The sequence below is a fragment of the Sciurus carolinensis genome, chromosome 1 (genome assembly GCF_902686445.1).
Source record: "Sciurus carolinensis chromosome 1, mSciCar1.2, whole genome shotgun sequence".
In the NCBI taxonomy this organism is placed as follows: Eukaryota; Metazoa; Chordata; class Mammalia; order Rodentia; family Sciuridae; genus Sciurus; species Sciurus carolinensis.
The window spans coordinates 144,585,166-144,603,467 of NC_062213.1; the positions used below are offsets into that span (position 1 = coordinate 144,585,166).

The window sequence follows — 18,302 nt, forward strand, 5'->3', positions numbered from 1 at the left end:
TTTTCCTGCTACTGTAGTGTTTTACTTTTATACAAATTAATGAGTTCAGTTCTTATATTTAAGAAGTAAATACATTTACTGATATCAGCCAAGTAAAGTTAACATGGTTGTTCTCAAACTAAACAAAACAGTAACATAACCATTAAGAACAAGGTAAAGATGTCCCTATGGTTTCCATTTTTCACAGATAATATAAATTCTTTTAACTCTCACATACTTAATCTGATTTATCCAAGTTAAAAAAAAATTGAATTCAGCCTAATTCTTACAGCCACTTTGAAATTTACAACCCAACCAATTTCTAAATACATGTCACATTAAAATAAAAACAAATGGCTTATAAACATAATTTAAAATTTCTGATTATGAAATTTCAGAAAAGTACACTAAATGTTACTTTGGCATTCTTGATTCCTAGGTTTAAAGGGATAATAAACTAATAATTCCTTTATAATGCAAATAATCACTCTTTTGGGAATAAGTAGAAAATGTTACATCTTAAGGCAAGAAAACACTTGTAAATAACTTTTTATAGTCATTTAATAACAAATTAATAAAACTCATTCAAAATGGATACAAATGATGAATACTACTTTAGAAGAAAGAGAAAGTTCTTTGGAGCTGACTATAATAGTATGGAAAACTTAGCTTTTTAAAAAGTTAGTTCCATTTTGACATTTCATTAACATATTGTTAACGTCTGGGAAGAAATAACTGCTTTGTTAATTGTAAAAAAAAAAAAAATATAACATATAAATCACCTGAACACTTATCTTTTTCTTCCAGAAAAGAGGAGGAAAAAGTCATTTTCTCAGGACTAACTAATCCAAGGCCCTGCTTTAACTTACATATGGAAGTGAACTGAGGGACTCATGGTGCTAACAGCAATTTCCTGACAACACCACCAGGAATTCCTGGGTTTTACCCTGAAAGGCTATAGACTAGTTCTCACCATTTTTTAAAGCATTGCTTTTGCTGCTTAATCCAGTTTTAAGGCAAATGAAAACTGGCATGCATGTATGTCTTAAATACCCTTCTCCGGTCAGAAATATTCTTTTTAGGGAATGTTTTCTTTTTAAAAAGTCAAGTTTCTTCACATAAAATAGACTTTTCCTACATTTATTGCCCTGAAATTCTATTTGGTTCTCTTATCCCTTTTGTCAAAGGCCACAAAGAAAGTATCTTGGTAATGTTGTAATTACAGAACTGACCAAAAACTAATCATCAAACTCAAGCACTGAATTTAAAAAAAATCAACTTCCTGATGGGCAATTAAAAAAAAAAAAAATTGAAATTGGAGGGAGGGAGGGAGAGAGAGAGAAGAGAAAAGACCCAAACACCTTCTAAGATGCCACTCACCTTATCTGATGAAGTAAATTTCCCACGGTTATCTTACATAGTAGCAGCATTATTAAACAGTGCAATTCTTCAAAATTGAGTTCAAACAGTATCTTTCTTAAATAAAAAAGTAAGTTTATTCATAGCTTTTGTTTATAAACAAAAACCATAGCCTCAAATGAGTAAATTATAGAAGCAATTACTGTCCTGCCTATGAGGTAATGGGAATATGAATATATACACACATATATATGTGTGCATCATTCAAGGCCAGTGCTATCTCAACAACGGGTGAAAACACCTAATATTAAATAAAAAGTAAAATCTTACATAATGGAATTTTCCATTTTGGTACTTCTAATCATACTCCTCCTTCAGTGAGAATTATGAATAGGCAATTGTTAATTTAAAAATCTATGTAAGAGGACTGGGGATGTAGCTCAGCAGTAAAGCATTTGCCTAGCATGCATGCAGGTCCTGAGTTTGATCCCCAAAACTGGAAAAAAAATCCACAAAAACTAAGTAAGATACCAAGGAGTTACATACTCAAGAACAATTAGAGTAATATTTCATATGTTTAATGTTCTAACCTACACAGTACATGCAAAACTGCATGATTCTGAATTTTATATTTTGTAATTAATTTACATTATTGTGGCACATAAATTTAAAATCTTAAAAATTATTCCTTTTTCACTTTTCATTTTCTATTCATTAATCTGAAACTAGGCACTTTAATCTAAAATGCAAAAAATGCATTTTAGATCCTCTTGTGTAACTCACTCCTAAAATGTATTAAGACCACCTCAGGAGCAAAATCAACAAACCTAACCCATTGATATAAAGTCAGTCACTTCGAACAAGTGGTATATGACTTAGAAGCAAAATTAATGGAATTCTGAAAATATCTAATAGACTCTGAAGAGCCTCACTCAAAAACAACCCACCTGTTCATACACTTGTCATAAAGGACACAGAATATACTTCCATATCATAAAAATATTTTGTTCTATATCAGAGAAAGAAAAAAGAAAAAAAAACTTTCTCTAAAACCTCACTAAGATTCAGGTGGGTGCAGTATCCCATGCCTGGAATCCTGGCTACTAGGGAAGTTGAAGCAGGAGGATCTCAAGTTCAAGGCCAGCCTCAGTGACTTAGTGAGATCCTGTCTCAAAATAAAAATAATTAAAAAAAAAAAAAAAAAAAGGTTGGGTATGTAGCTCAAGTGATAAATCCCTAGCACTGCAAATAAAGAATAACAAACAAGGGCTGGGGAGATAGCTCAGTCGGTAGAGTGCTTGCCTTGCAAGCACAAGGCCCTGAGTTCGAACCCCAGTACCGCCAAAAAAAAAAAAAAAAAAAAAAAAAAAGAGCAACAAACAAACAAAAAAATCTAGGACTCAAAGTATAAACATTTTTAAAAAAATGGACATACTATAACAAATTCCCAGTATGCTGAGTCCCCTGTGAGAATAACTAAACATTTGTTTTGTGGAAGGATAAAGGAGAAATTATTTTACCGTTACCAAGATTTAATACCTTTTGAGTCAGTCTCAAAACTACATTTATAAAGGATAAATTTTAAGTTGCTTTTCTTAAAAAAAAAAAATTTATCTTTTGAATCAATATTAATTCAAAAGAAAAATGTTCTGGGAGTGGGCAAATAGCTCAGCTCCCAGAGCACTTGCCTAGCGTGTGCAGGGCCCCGGGTTGGAATCCCCAGCACCTCGGAAAACAACGTGATGGCTTCAAAAAAGAAAAATGTTCTAATCTATTAAAAGATAAAAGCACATCAGTCTCTCTATTTTAACTTATAGGACCAATAGTTAACATATTTTGGAAACTACAGTTAATCTCTTATAAAAAGTTACAAGTTGTAAACTTCTCAGTGTCAATTCATCTAAATGTTTTATATTAATACTCAGTGATTATAATTTCTTTGATTCAAACACGTAAACAAATGCACAAGCAATAATATAAGCAGTACATATTAAATGCCACTACTGCCTAAATTTGATCAAACAAATGGTTAATTTTACAGTTATAAACACATTTTCAGGCAGTTAAACATGATGACACTAGGAATAATATATTCTAGCATGTGTGGACCACAAAGGTCTTGGCAAAAATGTACATTTTCAAGATGCAAAGAATAAAAGCTTTTAAGAATGACACTGGACACTTCTGACAGCTTGAAGTTGACAAATCAACTCCCAAGTACTGGCTTCAAATTAAGCAATATTCCTAGAGAATACATAATTCACAACTTAAACTACTACCTAAATTATTAAAAAGCTGCTCTGAATACACTACACAGGGATTCAAAGAATTTCTGTAAAAGTACAGTACTTATTCACTCACTCTTTACTAGATTTTTTTCCCTCCCTGAGTCTACATTCACCAATTCTGTAGTATGTATCCACCAATTTTGTAATATGTATTACAAAATCAATAGTTACCTTAAAAAATTCTATAGCATTCTCAAAATGTATGATTCTTATGGTACTTATTGTACTTTGGCTTCCAACAGCCCACTGGACATAACATGCCCATGACCGCTTATACAACTACTTGTGTGCCTCAGGGCATCTGCTCCAAGATAGGCCATTAAAAGTTCCATTCGGCGAATGAGTAACTGCATGAGGTCTTCAGTCAAAGTCTCTATACTTGAATAGCGCACCTTCTCAAAATCAAAAATGTCTTTGAGAAAGAAAAGAACTTGATTCTGGAAAATGAACACAAAACACATGGGCATTTATTAGACCAAAATTATATTGAATCTAAAGAGTTATTAACATTGTAACTAGCACTGCATCAGGAGTCAGAACACCTGAATTCCAGTCACAACACACCTGAATTCCAGGGATGATTTCATATCTCCTTGGAAAAGGGACCTTGAACAAGTGATGTAACCTTTTATTGGGTCCCATTTTTTTTTGATAGTTAAATACAAGGTAATGCCACCTGTCCAATTTACTACCCACAGCTGATACAATGATTTAAAAAAAAATCTAAGTGCCTGCAAACCCCAAAGTATGTATAAATGTGAGGTGCTATTTATTATCCTTTCCCTTCGTTGTTTCCTCTGAGCACTGCTACTGCTTTAAGACAGGAGAATAAACTATTTTCAATATTCATAACTAATTATTAAACATGCATTCTTCTGCACAAAAACCCTTAAGATACAAAAAATAAAAATAAGTTCAGACCTCAAATCAGAGAAAGACCTAGAAGAATATTTCACCTCAGTAAGTTGATACTTATTCTGAAACTCATTTTTACCATTCCCAGGGTTGAGGACCAAACTGAGGGCCTTCAGCATGCTAGGCAAGTACTCTGTCACTGAGCTAAATCCCTAACCCCTGACACTCATTTATGTAAGTACACTTAAATGAGTAGTATACTACTCTTTTAATAATATACTTAATAGTATACTACTATTAGTATATTAAAATTAATGGCATGCTATCATTAAGTATATTATACTATTCTTATATCACTATTAATAATATACTTAATAGTATACTATTAAGTGTACTATAAGTAGTAAATTTCAATTGCAATTTCATGATGGAAAGAAAGTAATTCCAAAGAATAATAAGCAGGGATATTTAATTTCTATCCCCTAGAAATCAAATATTAAGTACTAAGAAGACACATAGGTTCACTAGATTTTACATCTGCAGAGGTAATTAGCAATCAGCCTCATTTTACAGATGAAAGGATTATTTTCCCCAAGTCAGTCTGCTCATTAATGACAGATTTAATTCCCAGCTCAAATTTTTTCCATTAAAATTCATATCTTACATTTAGAAGATCAAGTAACCTAGTCAAAAATCAATGAGTTCCAAATGATAGTAAAATAAACATTTCCTAAATTATTTATACAAATGTTGCATCAACAGCATATAAACATAGTACCTCTTTTTTTAAAAATATTTTTTTAGATGTTGATAGACCTTTGTTTTATTCATTTAGGTATATGTGGTGCTGAGAATCTAACCCAGTACCTCATACATGTAAGGCAAGTGCTCTATCACTGAGCCACAACCTCAGCCCCCAACATAGTAATTCTTCTTTTAAAAAAATTTTGTATGTATTTTTAGTTGTTGATGGACTTTTACTTTTACTCATTTATTTATATGTGGTGCTGAGACTCAAACCCAATGCCTCACATGTGCCAGGCAAGCACTTTACCACTGAGCCACGACCTCAGTCCCATAGTAACTCTTAATTAAAAAAATGAATATAATGAAACATCCAAACTTTAAAACAACTGAACTTTCAAATTCATATTCAATTATGTTTACTTTTATATGCTCCTTGAAACTCAGCCTCAACCCTATTGAATAGAGAGACTTCTCTTTGGAACTTTGCCAGCTAGATAATTCTGCAATGAACTTCACCATGTGTTTTGGCAAACATAAACTTCTGACATTAGAATACAACTTTAAACTCCCATTCTCACAACTTGGATTTTATCATTCAATCAGAACTTACTGCACTAGGAGTGGGAAAATGCTAGGGAAAAATTATATTGGACAAACTGTATTGTTATGTTGTGTACTGTGTGCATATACGAATATGGAACATCAAATCCCATCAGTGTGTACAACTATAATGCACCAATTTTTAAAAAGTGGGAAAAAAAGAATTTACTGCACTAAAAATATTGCTTACTTATAAATTTCAAATATGTAGGCATGAAGAACAAACTGTACATCAATTCCATTACAACATGGTAACACCATGAAAGACCATAACAGAAAGAACTGATAAGGTGAATGAACTTGTTGAACCTATTCTACACTAAGCCACCAAATCTATAAAGCGTTGGTCCATTTTAATAACAGTATTACTATAAAATGTCACTAATTTAAATTGGTATTTAAACCCTGAATTTAGGCAACCTGTATAACTTTACATTTAAATAACGTTTTTTTCTTTTACAAGCAAAACCAAAACAGAATAAAACCTTATTCACTTTTGGATTCAGGAAAAAAGCAATGACTGAATGACTGAACATACCTTAAAGAAGCAACATAAATCATAGAGAGAATTTCTAGGACCCAAAAAGCCCCAGGCTAGGACAGGGCTTATGTGCTCACAAATGGCATAAAAATGGGCAAAAAATCCATTTGGGATCTGTTGGGAAGTAAAAAAAAAGAATCAAGTTATTTTGTCTTCTTGTACTTGCATTCTCTAGCAGAGAAACGGAAATTGTTATCCATTACATGATCAGCTCTTTTTGAGGGCAAGTCAAGAATCAATCACGAGCCAGTCAATTAAAAAGTTAATAAACCTAGAAGTAACTTTTAGAGTCAAGGAATGTTTTTATGTAGATTTCATATCCTAGTCAACAGGACTCCAGAAATGCTGAGAAAAGTGGTTTTTCTCTCTTTCTGTCCACACCCGCCTCTTCTCTATTTTTCAGAACTGGGGGGATGCTTTATCACTGAGCTACATCCCTAGCCCTTTTTATTTTGTGAGAGGATCTAGCTAAGTTGCAAAGGCTGGTCTTGAACTTGTGATCCTCCTGTCTCCTCCTCCTGAGCAACTGGGATAACAGGCTTGCACCACCACACCTGGCTGAATTTTGGAATATGTGAATATACATAATGAGATATCTTGGGGATAGGATGGAAGTTTCTGCATGAAATTCACTTGTACTTCATATACACCTTAAAAACACAGCCTGAAGGTAAGTTTATACAATCTTTTTGGTGTACTTTCAATGTGCCTGCAACCTGTCACATGAAATACGGTGTGAAATTTTCTACTTGTACCATCACGTCAGCTCTCAGAAAGTTTCGATTTGAAAGCATTTTGAATTTTGTATTTTCAAATTAGGAATGTTCAATCTGTACTTCATTAAAATAAAGCAATCATGGGGCTGGGGTTGTGGCTCAGTGGTAGAGTGCATACTTAGCATGTGTTAGGCACTGGGTTCATCCTCATCACCACATGAAAATAAATAAAATAAAGGTATTGTGTCCATCTACAACAAAAAATGAAATAAAAAACAATCTTAAAATAAAAGCAATTGGGCTGTGTTGTAAATAAGCAATAACAAGAATGTTACAGTTCTTTAGCCATAGAATTTTTAGAAGTATTGTGAGTACCAAGGTTTTCGCTATTTTAAAAGCCTTACTAAATCACTTAATGGTATTAACTGAAAAAGATTAAAATGAGATTAAATGATTAAGTTATTTTTACTAGAAACCCAGCCTTTAGTTAAGAAATCCAATATCAAAATTTTAATTGTGTAATTGCCTCTTTAATGAACATATGCTTATATTTTAGGAAACTATTAATAACTTTCTGAATGTCCTTTGTTAAATAACATCCTATGGGATTTGTCATAAAGCACTGACTGGGATAATTATGCCTTAAGATTCTGTCTTTTGGAGGGGTTATTTTTTATTTTTTATTTTATAGTCTCCAGGCCAATCTTTTAAACCTCAGTTTAAAAAATATATGATAGCACAAGGCCCTGAGTTCGATCCCTAGCACCCAAAAAAAAAAAAAAAAAAAAAAAAAAAAAAAAAAAAAAAATATATATATATATATATATATATGATAGCAGCAGTTATCATTTAATAGAGTACCCATTGTATTCTGGATAGTATGCTATGTTCTATTTAGTTTGCTAAAACATTCTTGGAAAGAAGATCCTGTTACCATCATTTTAAGTATGTGAAAAGTGATATTTGGGATGTTAAACAACCAGTTACAACACACCAGCTAGCTAGTGGTGAAGGCTGAAAAGTTATCAGGCATGTACTGAATTTATTCTAATCTAAGAGATGTTCTATACAATTAAAATTCTAAATCTCATATAGATTCTTAAGTGTATTAGAGTTCAGAGAAGTAAGAAATTAGTGTGGGTTCAAATAGAAAAACACACTTTGGCAAGGAATACTAGGAGCTGAGGTCAATAGTGGATTAGATTTATTTAAGTATAGAGGGAAGTTTAACATTCCACGTGTAGAAAACAGTTCTTCCAAAGGTGAGACTTATAGATATCTGTGGATATTGAAAGAAGACCAGACTGAACCATAATATTTATTCTAAGGAGCAGGAAACAGGACTGGTGATACAGTGCATTGGTTGAGTACTTGCCTAGCAAGTGTGAGTTAGAAAACAGACATATTCGTACTAATGCTATTACTATCATAGTATGGAAACTATTGCTTACTAAAATCTTTTAAAATTACTTTTAACTTTATGTTTAAATGAAGTGTGTTATATTGTATGGTATTACTTCATTTTATCCTTATAGCAGTCTTACAAAGTAGGCATTAATTCCACTTTGCAAATGGGAAAACTGAAGTTTAGCTAAAGGTTGATATTTGCTATGATCATGATAGCTAGTATGAGAATTACACCCAAGTCTACAAAAAGCTGTTTTATAGTCCTAAACCAGTGGTTTTCAAACATTAGAATTTATAATAATCGGAGCTGGGGTTATGACTCGGCAGTAGAGCGCTTGCCTAGCACATGTGAGGCACTGGGTTCGATCCTCAGCAACACAAAAAATAAAAAAAAATAAAAAAAAATAAAGGTATCCACTTACAACTAAAAAAATTCTAAAATAAATAAATAAATAAATAAATAAATAAATAAATAAATAAATACTTAAAAAAAGAATTTATAATAATCATTTAGGAAACTTGTTATGATTTGGATGTAAGGCATTCCTCCAAAAGTTCCTGTGTTATTATAAGAATGTTCAGAAGTGAAATGACTAGACTGAGAGTTGTAACCTAATCAGTCCACCCTAGTTTGAATGGACTAATGAGGTGGTAACTGTAGGCAGGTGGGGCATGGCTGGAGAAAGTACACATATGGGGGTGTGTCCTGAAAGGGTGCATGTTCCCTGTGGGGTCTGTACCCCACCCTTCCTAATCCCACCTTGAGTTGAGCAACTTTCCTCCACTGGGTCTTTCCCCCATGATGTGCTGCCTCACCTTGGGCCCAAAACAATGGAGTTGGCCATCAGTGAACTGAGACCTCTGAAATCGTGAGCCCGAAATAAACTTTCCCTTCTATAAGTTGTTCTTGTTGGGTACTTTGGTCTCAATAACACAAAAGCTGACAAATGAACTAATGCAGAACTTGTTTAAAATACAGGGTTTGTGGAATAATTTGAAATAAGAATTATTCAAATATAAGGTCTCTGGAATTCTTTCTTTCTTTCTTGTGGTACTAGGGATTGAATTCAGGGCCTTGCACATGAGCTACAACTCCAGCCCCAACTAAAATTATTTCTAATGGCATGTACTGACAATACTGTGAGGACTATATGCTTAGCATTACTCAAAGTTAATAAATATGGATTTGATAAAATATTACAGGTCCTTGAGCAAATAACATAGTAATAGGCAATATTTGTATAATGCACTATGCTAAGCACTATTCTAAGCACTTTACATTGTATATTCAACAAATCCTATGAGGAACTGGGTGTGGTGGCACACTTCTTTGATCCCAGCTACTTGGGAGGTTGAGGCAGGAGGATCACCAAGTTGGAAGTCAGTCATAGCAACACAGCAAGACTCTGTCTCAAAAAAACAAAACAAGACAATTCTATGAGGTAGGTACTATTATTATCCTCTTTTTTAGAAACAAGGGAACTGAGGCACAGAGAGGTTAAGCAACTTGCCCAAGGTCACATAGCTAATAAGTAGTATTTGAACTCTCACTTCAGAGTTTATGCCTTTAGCCACTAGTAGTGTATGATGAGAGCAATATGCAGTGGATGAAATAGGTTATAAACTCTGAGACTTTTTGGGTAGGTGCTCTGAACTGAATAAAGCTGCTATTAAAATCAAATCATCATTTCTCAGTTGGATTATATGGAGAGGCCACAATATTAAATACTTTTTAAAAATAGTATCATTAAGTGAAAAAAATCTAAAAGCTCTATCAGAGCTTTAGTTGAAATTCCATATATGCCTCAATACTTGCTACACTGAATTATACAGAAAATTACAGAAAAGGGAGAAAACTTTCAAAAAAAGCACCGAGTACCAATAAGTGACTCATCAAGCTTAAGGGACAGTCCCTATTATTATTATGTGAACTGACTGAGATATTTTATTAATAGGATCCTCAAATTATTTCAAAAAATAGTTGCCATGGTTTGTCCCCGCCAAAATCATGTTGAGGTTTGGTTCTCAATGCAGCAGGGCTGGGAGGCAGGGCCTAGCGGGAGGTGTATGGGTCATGGGGATGCTGCCCATGTGATGGATTAGTGCCTTTCTCAAGTGAGTCAGCAGGTTCTTTCATCAGTCAGATTGCATTAATTACCATGAGAACAGACTATTATAAAGTAAGGCTGTCCCTGGTATTTTGCCTCTTCCCCATGGGCCTGCTTGTCCTGCCTTCCATCCTGAGTTGAAGCAGCACACTAGTGTAGCTGGCGAATCTCGGACTTGCCATTTCAGAACCATGAGCTGAATAAACCTCCTTCCTTACAAATTAGTGAGTCTCAGGTATTCTGTTTTAGCAACAGAAAATGCACTGAGACAGGATTCCAGGACATAATGAGTCTTACCTTCATCTGTTCCCTTTTCTGTTTCAGCACTGACCAACAACTTGAAGCCACTGCCTAAATACATGCAGAAGAGGAAGGCAAGATTAAATTTACAGCTATATCAGCATTTCCTTTTAGATGGATGATTTTTATTATAATTAAAAGTTTAAGGGACTAAAATGCTCCAAATATAAGTTCTTATTTAGTACAGGCTCCTTAATTTGCTTATAAACATTAATAAAAAGATACCTCATTTTTTACAAATTTAAAAATTAAATATAAAACCACTAAAGAAAAAAGGTTTAACTCTGGTAACAAGAAGTGTGGCAATTTTAATTCAGTTCTTAAGAGTTCTTATATTTGGAGGGAAAAAAAGTGGAAATATATGTATACAGATGCACATACACAAATAAATGTTCCATGAGTGAAAATGTACCATTCTCCTCCAAAAAAAGGAAATATTTGTGGGTAAACATTTTTATTTAAGAAGTATGAAATTACAACTATGATAGAACAAAAAAGTAAAATAAAATAAAGCATATTCTGAAGAATTTTGACCCTATACTTGCATGACCCAACTTTAATGAAGGTTACCTTATCAAACAAATTCCAGAAATGAAGAACACATATTTCTTATGATTAAAAAATTTAAATCAGGATAAGGTAGATTTATTGAAAATACTTAAAAAAAAATACTTTAAAACTTAATATGAAGGTTAGGGATGTGGCTAAATGGGACAGCACACTGTATAGCACGCACAAAGCCCTGGGTTCAATCCCTAACACAAAAATGAATAATGAGGAAATTTCAAAGCAATTGTGAAACTGCCAAAAGGAACTAACTTCTGCTAGATGTACATTTAAAGTCCATCAAAAACCAATGTCAAGTCAGGCATGGTGGTGCTCGCCTATAATTCCAGTGGCTCAGGAGGCTGAGGCAGGAGGATCTCTAGTTCAAAGTCAGCCTCAGGAACGGTGAGACACTAAGCAACTCAGTGAGACCCTGTTTCTAAATAAAATACAAAATAGGGCTCGGGATGTGGCTCAGTGGTCAAGTGCCCCTGAGTTCAATCCCTGGTACCAAAAGACACACACACACACACACACACAAACCAATGTCAGAGAATTGAATATAATTAACAAGAGACACTGAAAACAGAGTATAAAATATAGCTTAAGCTTATTTTTGCAGTTGCCTATTTTTTCTCATAATTTTCTTTGTTTTTCTACCTCTCTTCCCCACACCCTTTACCTTGTACTGGGGATTGAACTTGGGCACTTTACCATTAAACTATATCCCCAGGCCTTTTTATTTTCAGACAAGGTCTCATTAAGGTACTGAGGCTGGTTTCAATGGGCTCCTCCTGCCACTGCCTCTTGAGTTGCTGGAATTATAGGCTTGTGCCACCATACCCAGATTCTCCTAACTTTTAATAATATTTAGGAACATGATATCTCTATTTTCCTCTTATAAAGATACAATGTCACGTTTTAAAAACTATAACTGCAATATTTCAGTCTAGTCATTTAGCCATTTCCATTACAGATGATTTTTTTGTTAGGCCTGAACTATCTGAAGTCTGAGTTTCTTTACAGAGACCTGAAGAAATATTCCATTCTCCAGATCAAGGCTGGGACAGGTGAAAGGGTCAAAGGGAGGATTTCATCTGAAGGTATGAAATATGCATATCTGATCCCACTATCAAAGAATGAGCTCAGCGTCCACAACTAGTTATTCCACGATCAGATGTACATGTAAATCTTATTGACGTCCCCAGTTCTGATCATTTTTTAATAAAATTTAAATAGCTAAGAAAGGAATCATCACTTACAGTTTCTTTGAAGGAAGAATTCAGCCAACGATTATTTACTACATTCTGTATGGATGTTGGTGGGTTTTCTAGGTCTTCAAAGGAATCCATTAATATAAAATCCAGAACAACATCATAAAAATTCAAATTTTTCACCTATGTTAAATTGGGAGTTAAAACACAAATTATTGTTACAGAGAGATGAAATAAAGTCTGAGTCAATGCTTCATACTTTATAACAGCAGTGTTTTTTTAGTTGAATCTGATTATATTTCTGTTAGAGAGGAAGAGAAGAGTTAAATATGAAAACTCACCAACAGAAATTACAATTCACATGGTATCTGCTACTTCCTAGATTAATTTCCCATTACTCTTTATTTTAGGAGTCCTCTTCATGCTTCTGTTATCATCCACAATGTTCATTCTGCTTTGTTTGTTATTAGTATAGCTATCTATCTTCCCCACTAGATCATGAACCTCTTGCATTATCACTCATTCATACAGATTGTTATATAACACATGCCAGACTAAATTCTTAGACTTCTACGGTAAGCAAACTGATGCCTTTTGTTTAGTGGGGAAAACAGCAACAAAATAATCCCAAAACATCCAAAAACAAACTGTGATAAGAACAATAAATGAGAAAGTACATGAGAATAAAAAATGGACATTTTGATTTTAAGCTGGATGCCAGAGAGAGCTTTTTTTAGGGAATGAGGCTTCCCAGGCAGAAAAAAAATCCTTACCAAAGACTTTAAGAAGGAACAAAATGGTGTGGAATTGAAAGAAATAATTCAAAGTAGTATGCCATAGCTCTCTACAAGAGAAATCACAGGGGAGAGAGGTGAGACCCAAGAATGAAGGGCGGGATCCTTCAGGGATTTATGGTTCATGTGAATGAAGTTCCATTTTATTCTCATAGTATTTTGGGGTGCAGGATGGGGTTGAGGATGACAGAAGAGAGATAGATGATTGATTTTTTTTTTCTGTACCCAGATTGAACGTAGGGGTGCTTAACTACTAAGCCACATCCCTACCTACCACTTTTTATTTTTTTATTTTGAGGTAGGGTTTCGCTAAGAGGCTTAGGGCCTTGCTGAGGCTGGCTTTGAATTTGTGATCCTCCTGCTTCAGCCTCCCAAGTCATTGGAAATATGGGTGTGCTCTACAACACCCAACTCCAATTGTATTTTAAAGATCATTTTGGTAACAGTGTAGACAGTGGAATAGAGAAGGGAAAGGGGGACCAAGCAGGGAATCAGGGAACACAAAGATATTGAGATGGATCAGAGGAAAGGCAACAGATACTTAGGTTAAGAGAGAGGTGAAGAAATAAAGAAATGTTGAAGAAAAAATTAAAATATATTTAGGAGATAAAATTTATAAAACAGAGATGAATATGAAAAAGTGGGAGAGGACCGAGGAAGGGTAAAGGAAGAGACTGAGGTTTCAGGCCTGTAGAACAGAATGGATGCTGATTCCATTCATCAAATTTTCCTACTACAGGAGGAAAAATTATGCCTCTATGATACATACCTACTGTTTTTTCTGCTTAGAATCCCTTTTGGTGCCTTTTAAATTCATTCTTTAAGCTTCTACAAGATGATGCTCCAGGCTCATCATGTATTCTTTCTACCTCAGCACTGAAATCAGTCATTTTTTTCAAGGAATCCTAGTTTCTTTTTAGTGGAGTGTGGTCGTTAGTAGGCAAGATCAGTGTGCTGGGAATAATTTTTTTTTTGTAATGTTGTTGCTCCCAGATCCTCTCAATGACAGAGCTATGAAGTATTATTTATGTACAAGCAAATTTTTATATCTATATTTCCATGTTGACATATATTAGAATCTATAAGTTCACACTGATAGTTCTAATTCCAATCCTAACTTTTTATATCTTCCTTCTCCAACAGTAAGAATCTGCCTCTCTGCTTCTTCTCAATAAATTTATTTGTTCAATTCCTGTAATCAATCCCCAGCTCCACTGAGCAGACTACTATCCCATATGAAACTATACTTGCATAGGACACCATTACTGCGTAGCTGGAGTCTGTCAGTTGACTTTTTGATGGAAGGAAGGGAGGAAAGAAAGAACAGAGGAGGGAAAAAGGGGTGAACAGAGGAAAGGAAGGTTTTTAAAAACCAACTATTTACCACAATTAGGCCAAGTATAAAAGAGTACAGTTTCTATTGTTTATGACTGTTGGAACACTCCCTACCACCACATAATTGTTTTTATTGTCATTTAACAATGAAATGATGGCCTCAACTCATATAAACATGCACAAATAATAAAGGAAAATTTAAAAATTACAAAAATTCTGAATTTACCCCTCTGGCAGCAAGTTCCATTTCAGTACTAGCCCAGTGATCAGTTTGCTCTAAAAAATAGATCATTTCATCAAAAACATCTTCGAACTTCTTTGGATTCTGCAGATGAAAACACATTTTAATCCTAAACTAAAACCTACAAAGTAAATAAATTACTTTTCAAGTAAATTTGCTGAATCTTAATTATTTTAGGAACTGAATTAAAATAAATTTTGAAGGTATGCACATTTATTTCATTTCTTATTTTGTTTCTTATTTCGTTTCTTTTGCAGAAGCCGAGAATGTGAGTGGTAGAAAAAGGTCAAATCAAACTGTTTATTACTAGAATATGTATGCCTCTTCAGGTCAGTCTTTAAGATGAAAATATGCTGTAGCAGCCACTGGGAGATGCTTTTGTAGTTCCCTTTCCTTTTGGAAGAACTCTAGTTCAAATCCCTGGTTTTATCTGCTATGGGAAAGCCAAGAAAGGAACATAAAATTTACACGGGGAATTATAAGTAGTTAATATCATCTTATATTTAATTAGTACTTTATATTTTAAGATGCTTTCCCATTTATCATTTATTTAAATATAATTCTATTATATAAATGAGGGAATTGAGGTCGAAAGGAATTGGATCTGAAAACCAAGTATGTGTAAATGATTCAAGGAAGGCCTGTTTTATTTCATTTTTCTCATCATCTGGACACACTTTGCATAAAATAAAGTGGTTCCTTATAGTCTGAATGAAGTTCTTGTCCTTGTTTCTACTTTATCCAGTTTCATGAAGATGAGTGAGAGGCATCTCTATTTGTATTTCAGATTTCTGAATATCCTTCCTTTAACCCTCTTCCTGAACTGGATTAAAGAAGGTAAAAGAGGAGGTATTAGTGATAATAACAGTGGTGGTTATAGTAGTAATCTAATGATGATCTTACCATAACAATCACAGACTTTACAGCAAATTGAGAACAATTCATGAGAAACAACTTCGTCAAAAAGGTATGAACATTATATACAGAAAATAATAACCCAAGCCAGGTGCAGTGGTGCACAACTATAATCCTAGCTACCTGGGAGGTTGAGGAAAGAGGATCACAAGTTCAAAGTCGGCCTCAGCAAAAGCGAGGTGCTTAGCAACTCAGTGAGCCCCTGTTTCTGAATAAAATACAAAATAGGACTGGGGATGTGGCTCAGTGGTTGAGTGCCCCTGAGTTCAATCCCTGGTCCCCTCCTCAAAATAAGTAAGTAAGTAAATAAATAAATAAATAAAACAACCCAAGTAGAAATCAATGCTCTTTGGATGATGATGATGATGATGATGATGATAACTATTATTGTGAGGTGCTAGGGAACGAACCTGAGTGCTCAAGCATCCTAGGTAAGTGCTCTATCACTGAGCTACTTTCACAGTCCTTTTTATTTTGAGACAGGTCTCACTAAGACAGGGTCTCACTAAGTTGCCCAGCTGACCTCAAACTTGTGGTCTTCCTGCCTCAGCCTCTCATGCAGCTGGGATTACAGGCATGAGCTACCATGTCCAGTTTAGATGATGATAATGACAATTTTGTGGTACTGGGGATTTAACCTAGGGGTGCTCTGCCACTGAGCTACATCCCCCCAGTCCTTTTTTTTTTTTTGGTACCAGTGATTGAACTGAGGTGCACTTAATCACTGAGCCACATCCCCAGGCATATTATTTTTTATTTTGAGACAGGGTCTCACTATGTTGCTTAGGGCCTCACTAAGCTGCTAAGGGCTTTGAATTTGAGATTTTCCTATCCCAGCCTCCTGAGCCACTGGGATTACAGGTGTGTGCTACCATGCCTGGCCCCAGTCCTTTTTTTGAGGCAGGGTCTCACTAAGTTGCCCAGGCTGGTCTTGAACTTGTGATCCTCCTGCCTCAGTTTCCCCAATTGCTGGGATTATAGGCTTGGGCCACCATGCACAGCCTTGCTTAGATTATTTTTAATATGTGAACCTTTGCAACTATCTACAAAAACTTTTCAACCATTAAAAAATTAATGTACTTTAATCTTCAGTTAAGCAGAAATAATAAAAAAAAAAACTTGCTAACAAAACAAGTTTACCTTTCGTGCTTTTACAATTAAAGCTGATAAAATTTTCCTTCCACTCTCTGCAAGGAATATCCTGTTGGCTGTTTCTGAAAGAATCACCTGAAAAAAATATCCATCCCAAACAAAGTAAAAAGAGAGCTATAATGAATTTGATTGGACATCCAACTTTATAGCACATCCACACAGAAATAACCTTAATATAGCTAATACACTGCATGTGGTGCTGACAATAGGTAAACCACTGAGAAAGTTCAAAATTTACTAAAATAAAAAGAGCTCTTTCAAGGCTGGGATTGTGGCTCAGTGGTAGAGCACTTGCCTAGCATGTGTGAGGCACTGGGTTCAATTCTCAGCACTATATACAAATAAATAAATAAAGGTTCATCAACAACTAATAAGTATATTTTTAAAAAAGGACCTCTTGAAACCTATGAACAAAAAAAGATTAAAGGGGAATAAATCTGAATTTAGATTTTGTTCACTATAATTAAAAAGTCTAAAATAAATTTTACATAGCCCCAAAATATAAGAACGCAAAGATACTTTATTATTAAATGACCTTATTTCTTTTCAGGAAATGACTTTTAAAACCCCTAAAATAGGGCTGGGGAGATAGCTCAGTTGGTAGAGTGCTTGCCTTGCAAGCACAACGCCCTGGGTTCGATCCCCAGCACCGCAAAAAAAAAAAAAAAAAAAAAAAAAAAAAAAAACCCTAAAATACAAACCAATTGATAATAACAAGGATAATTTTTAAACGGCCCTTCTCCCCCTGCTTTTTTTTAGCAGTATTGGGGATTGAACTCAGGATTCATTGAGCTACAGGTTCAGCTTTTATTTGCGGGGGCAGGGTATGGGGTTAGGTACTGGGGATTTAACCCAGGGGTGCTTTTCCACTGTGCTATACCCCCAGCCCTTTTTATTTTTTGAGACAGTCTTGCTAAGTTGCTGAGGCTGGCCTCAAACTTGGGATACTCCTGCCTCAGCTTCCTGAGCTGTTGAGATTGCAGGCATTCACCACTATGCCCAGCTCTTTAGCAGTCATTTTTAGATACCTTTAGCATCAAAATAACATTACTGATTTGACAAAGTGCAGTGGACCTGGGAAGCCATGGGGAAGGACAATGACAAATGGAAACCAAGTAGCAGGGAGGAAAAATAAACATTAATAGACTTTATATCACAAGGGTGAAGATGAGTGGTAGGTAAAGTCACTTAATGTTTGGAAAAGT

The 18,302-nt window shown here is 34.6% G+C and overlaps 1 protein-coding gene across 2 annotated transcripts in view; it reads right to left on the bottom strand.

Annotated features, from left to right (window-relative positions):
- Positions 1-2,716: 2,716 nt before the first annotated feature.
- Positions 2,717-18,302, bottom strand: part of Miga1 (mitoguardin 1) — an 85,240-nt gene continuing 69,654 nt past the window's right edge. The window contains exons 11-16 of one of the 2 annotated variants that reach the window (XM_047530170.1): positions 17,086-17,172; positions 15,016-15,114; positions 12,709-12,843; positions 10,898-10,951; positions 6,367-6,483; positions 2,717-4,063 (exon numbers count right to left, since the gene is read on the bottom strand). In XM_047530170.1, the coding sequence (XP_047386126.1) occupies positions 3,845-4,063; positions 6,367-6,483; positions 10,898-10,951; positions 12,709-12,843; positions 15,016-15,114; positions 17,086-17,172 (711 nt within the window). In that variant the 3' untranslated portion in view covers positions 2,717-3,844. Of the gene's footprint in view, positions 4,064-6,366; positions 6,484-9,576; positions 9,899-10,897; positions 10,952-12,708; positions 12,844-15,015; positions 15,115-17,085; positions 17,173-18,302 lie in introns of those variants that run through there. The other variant, XM_047530178.1, reaches the window with a different exon arrangement.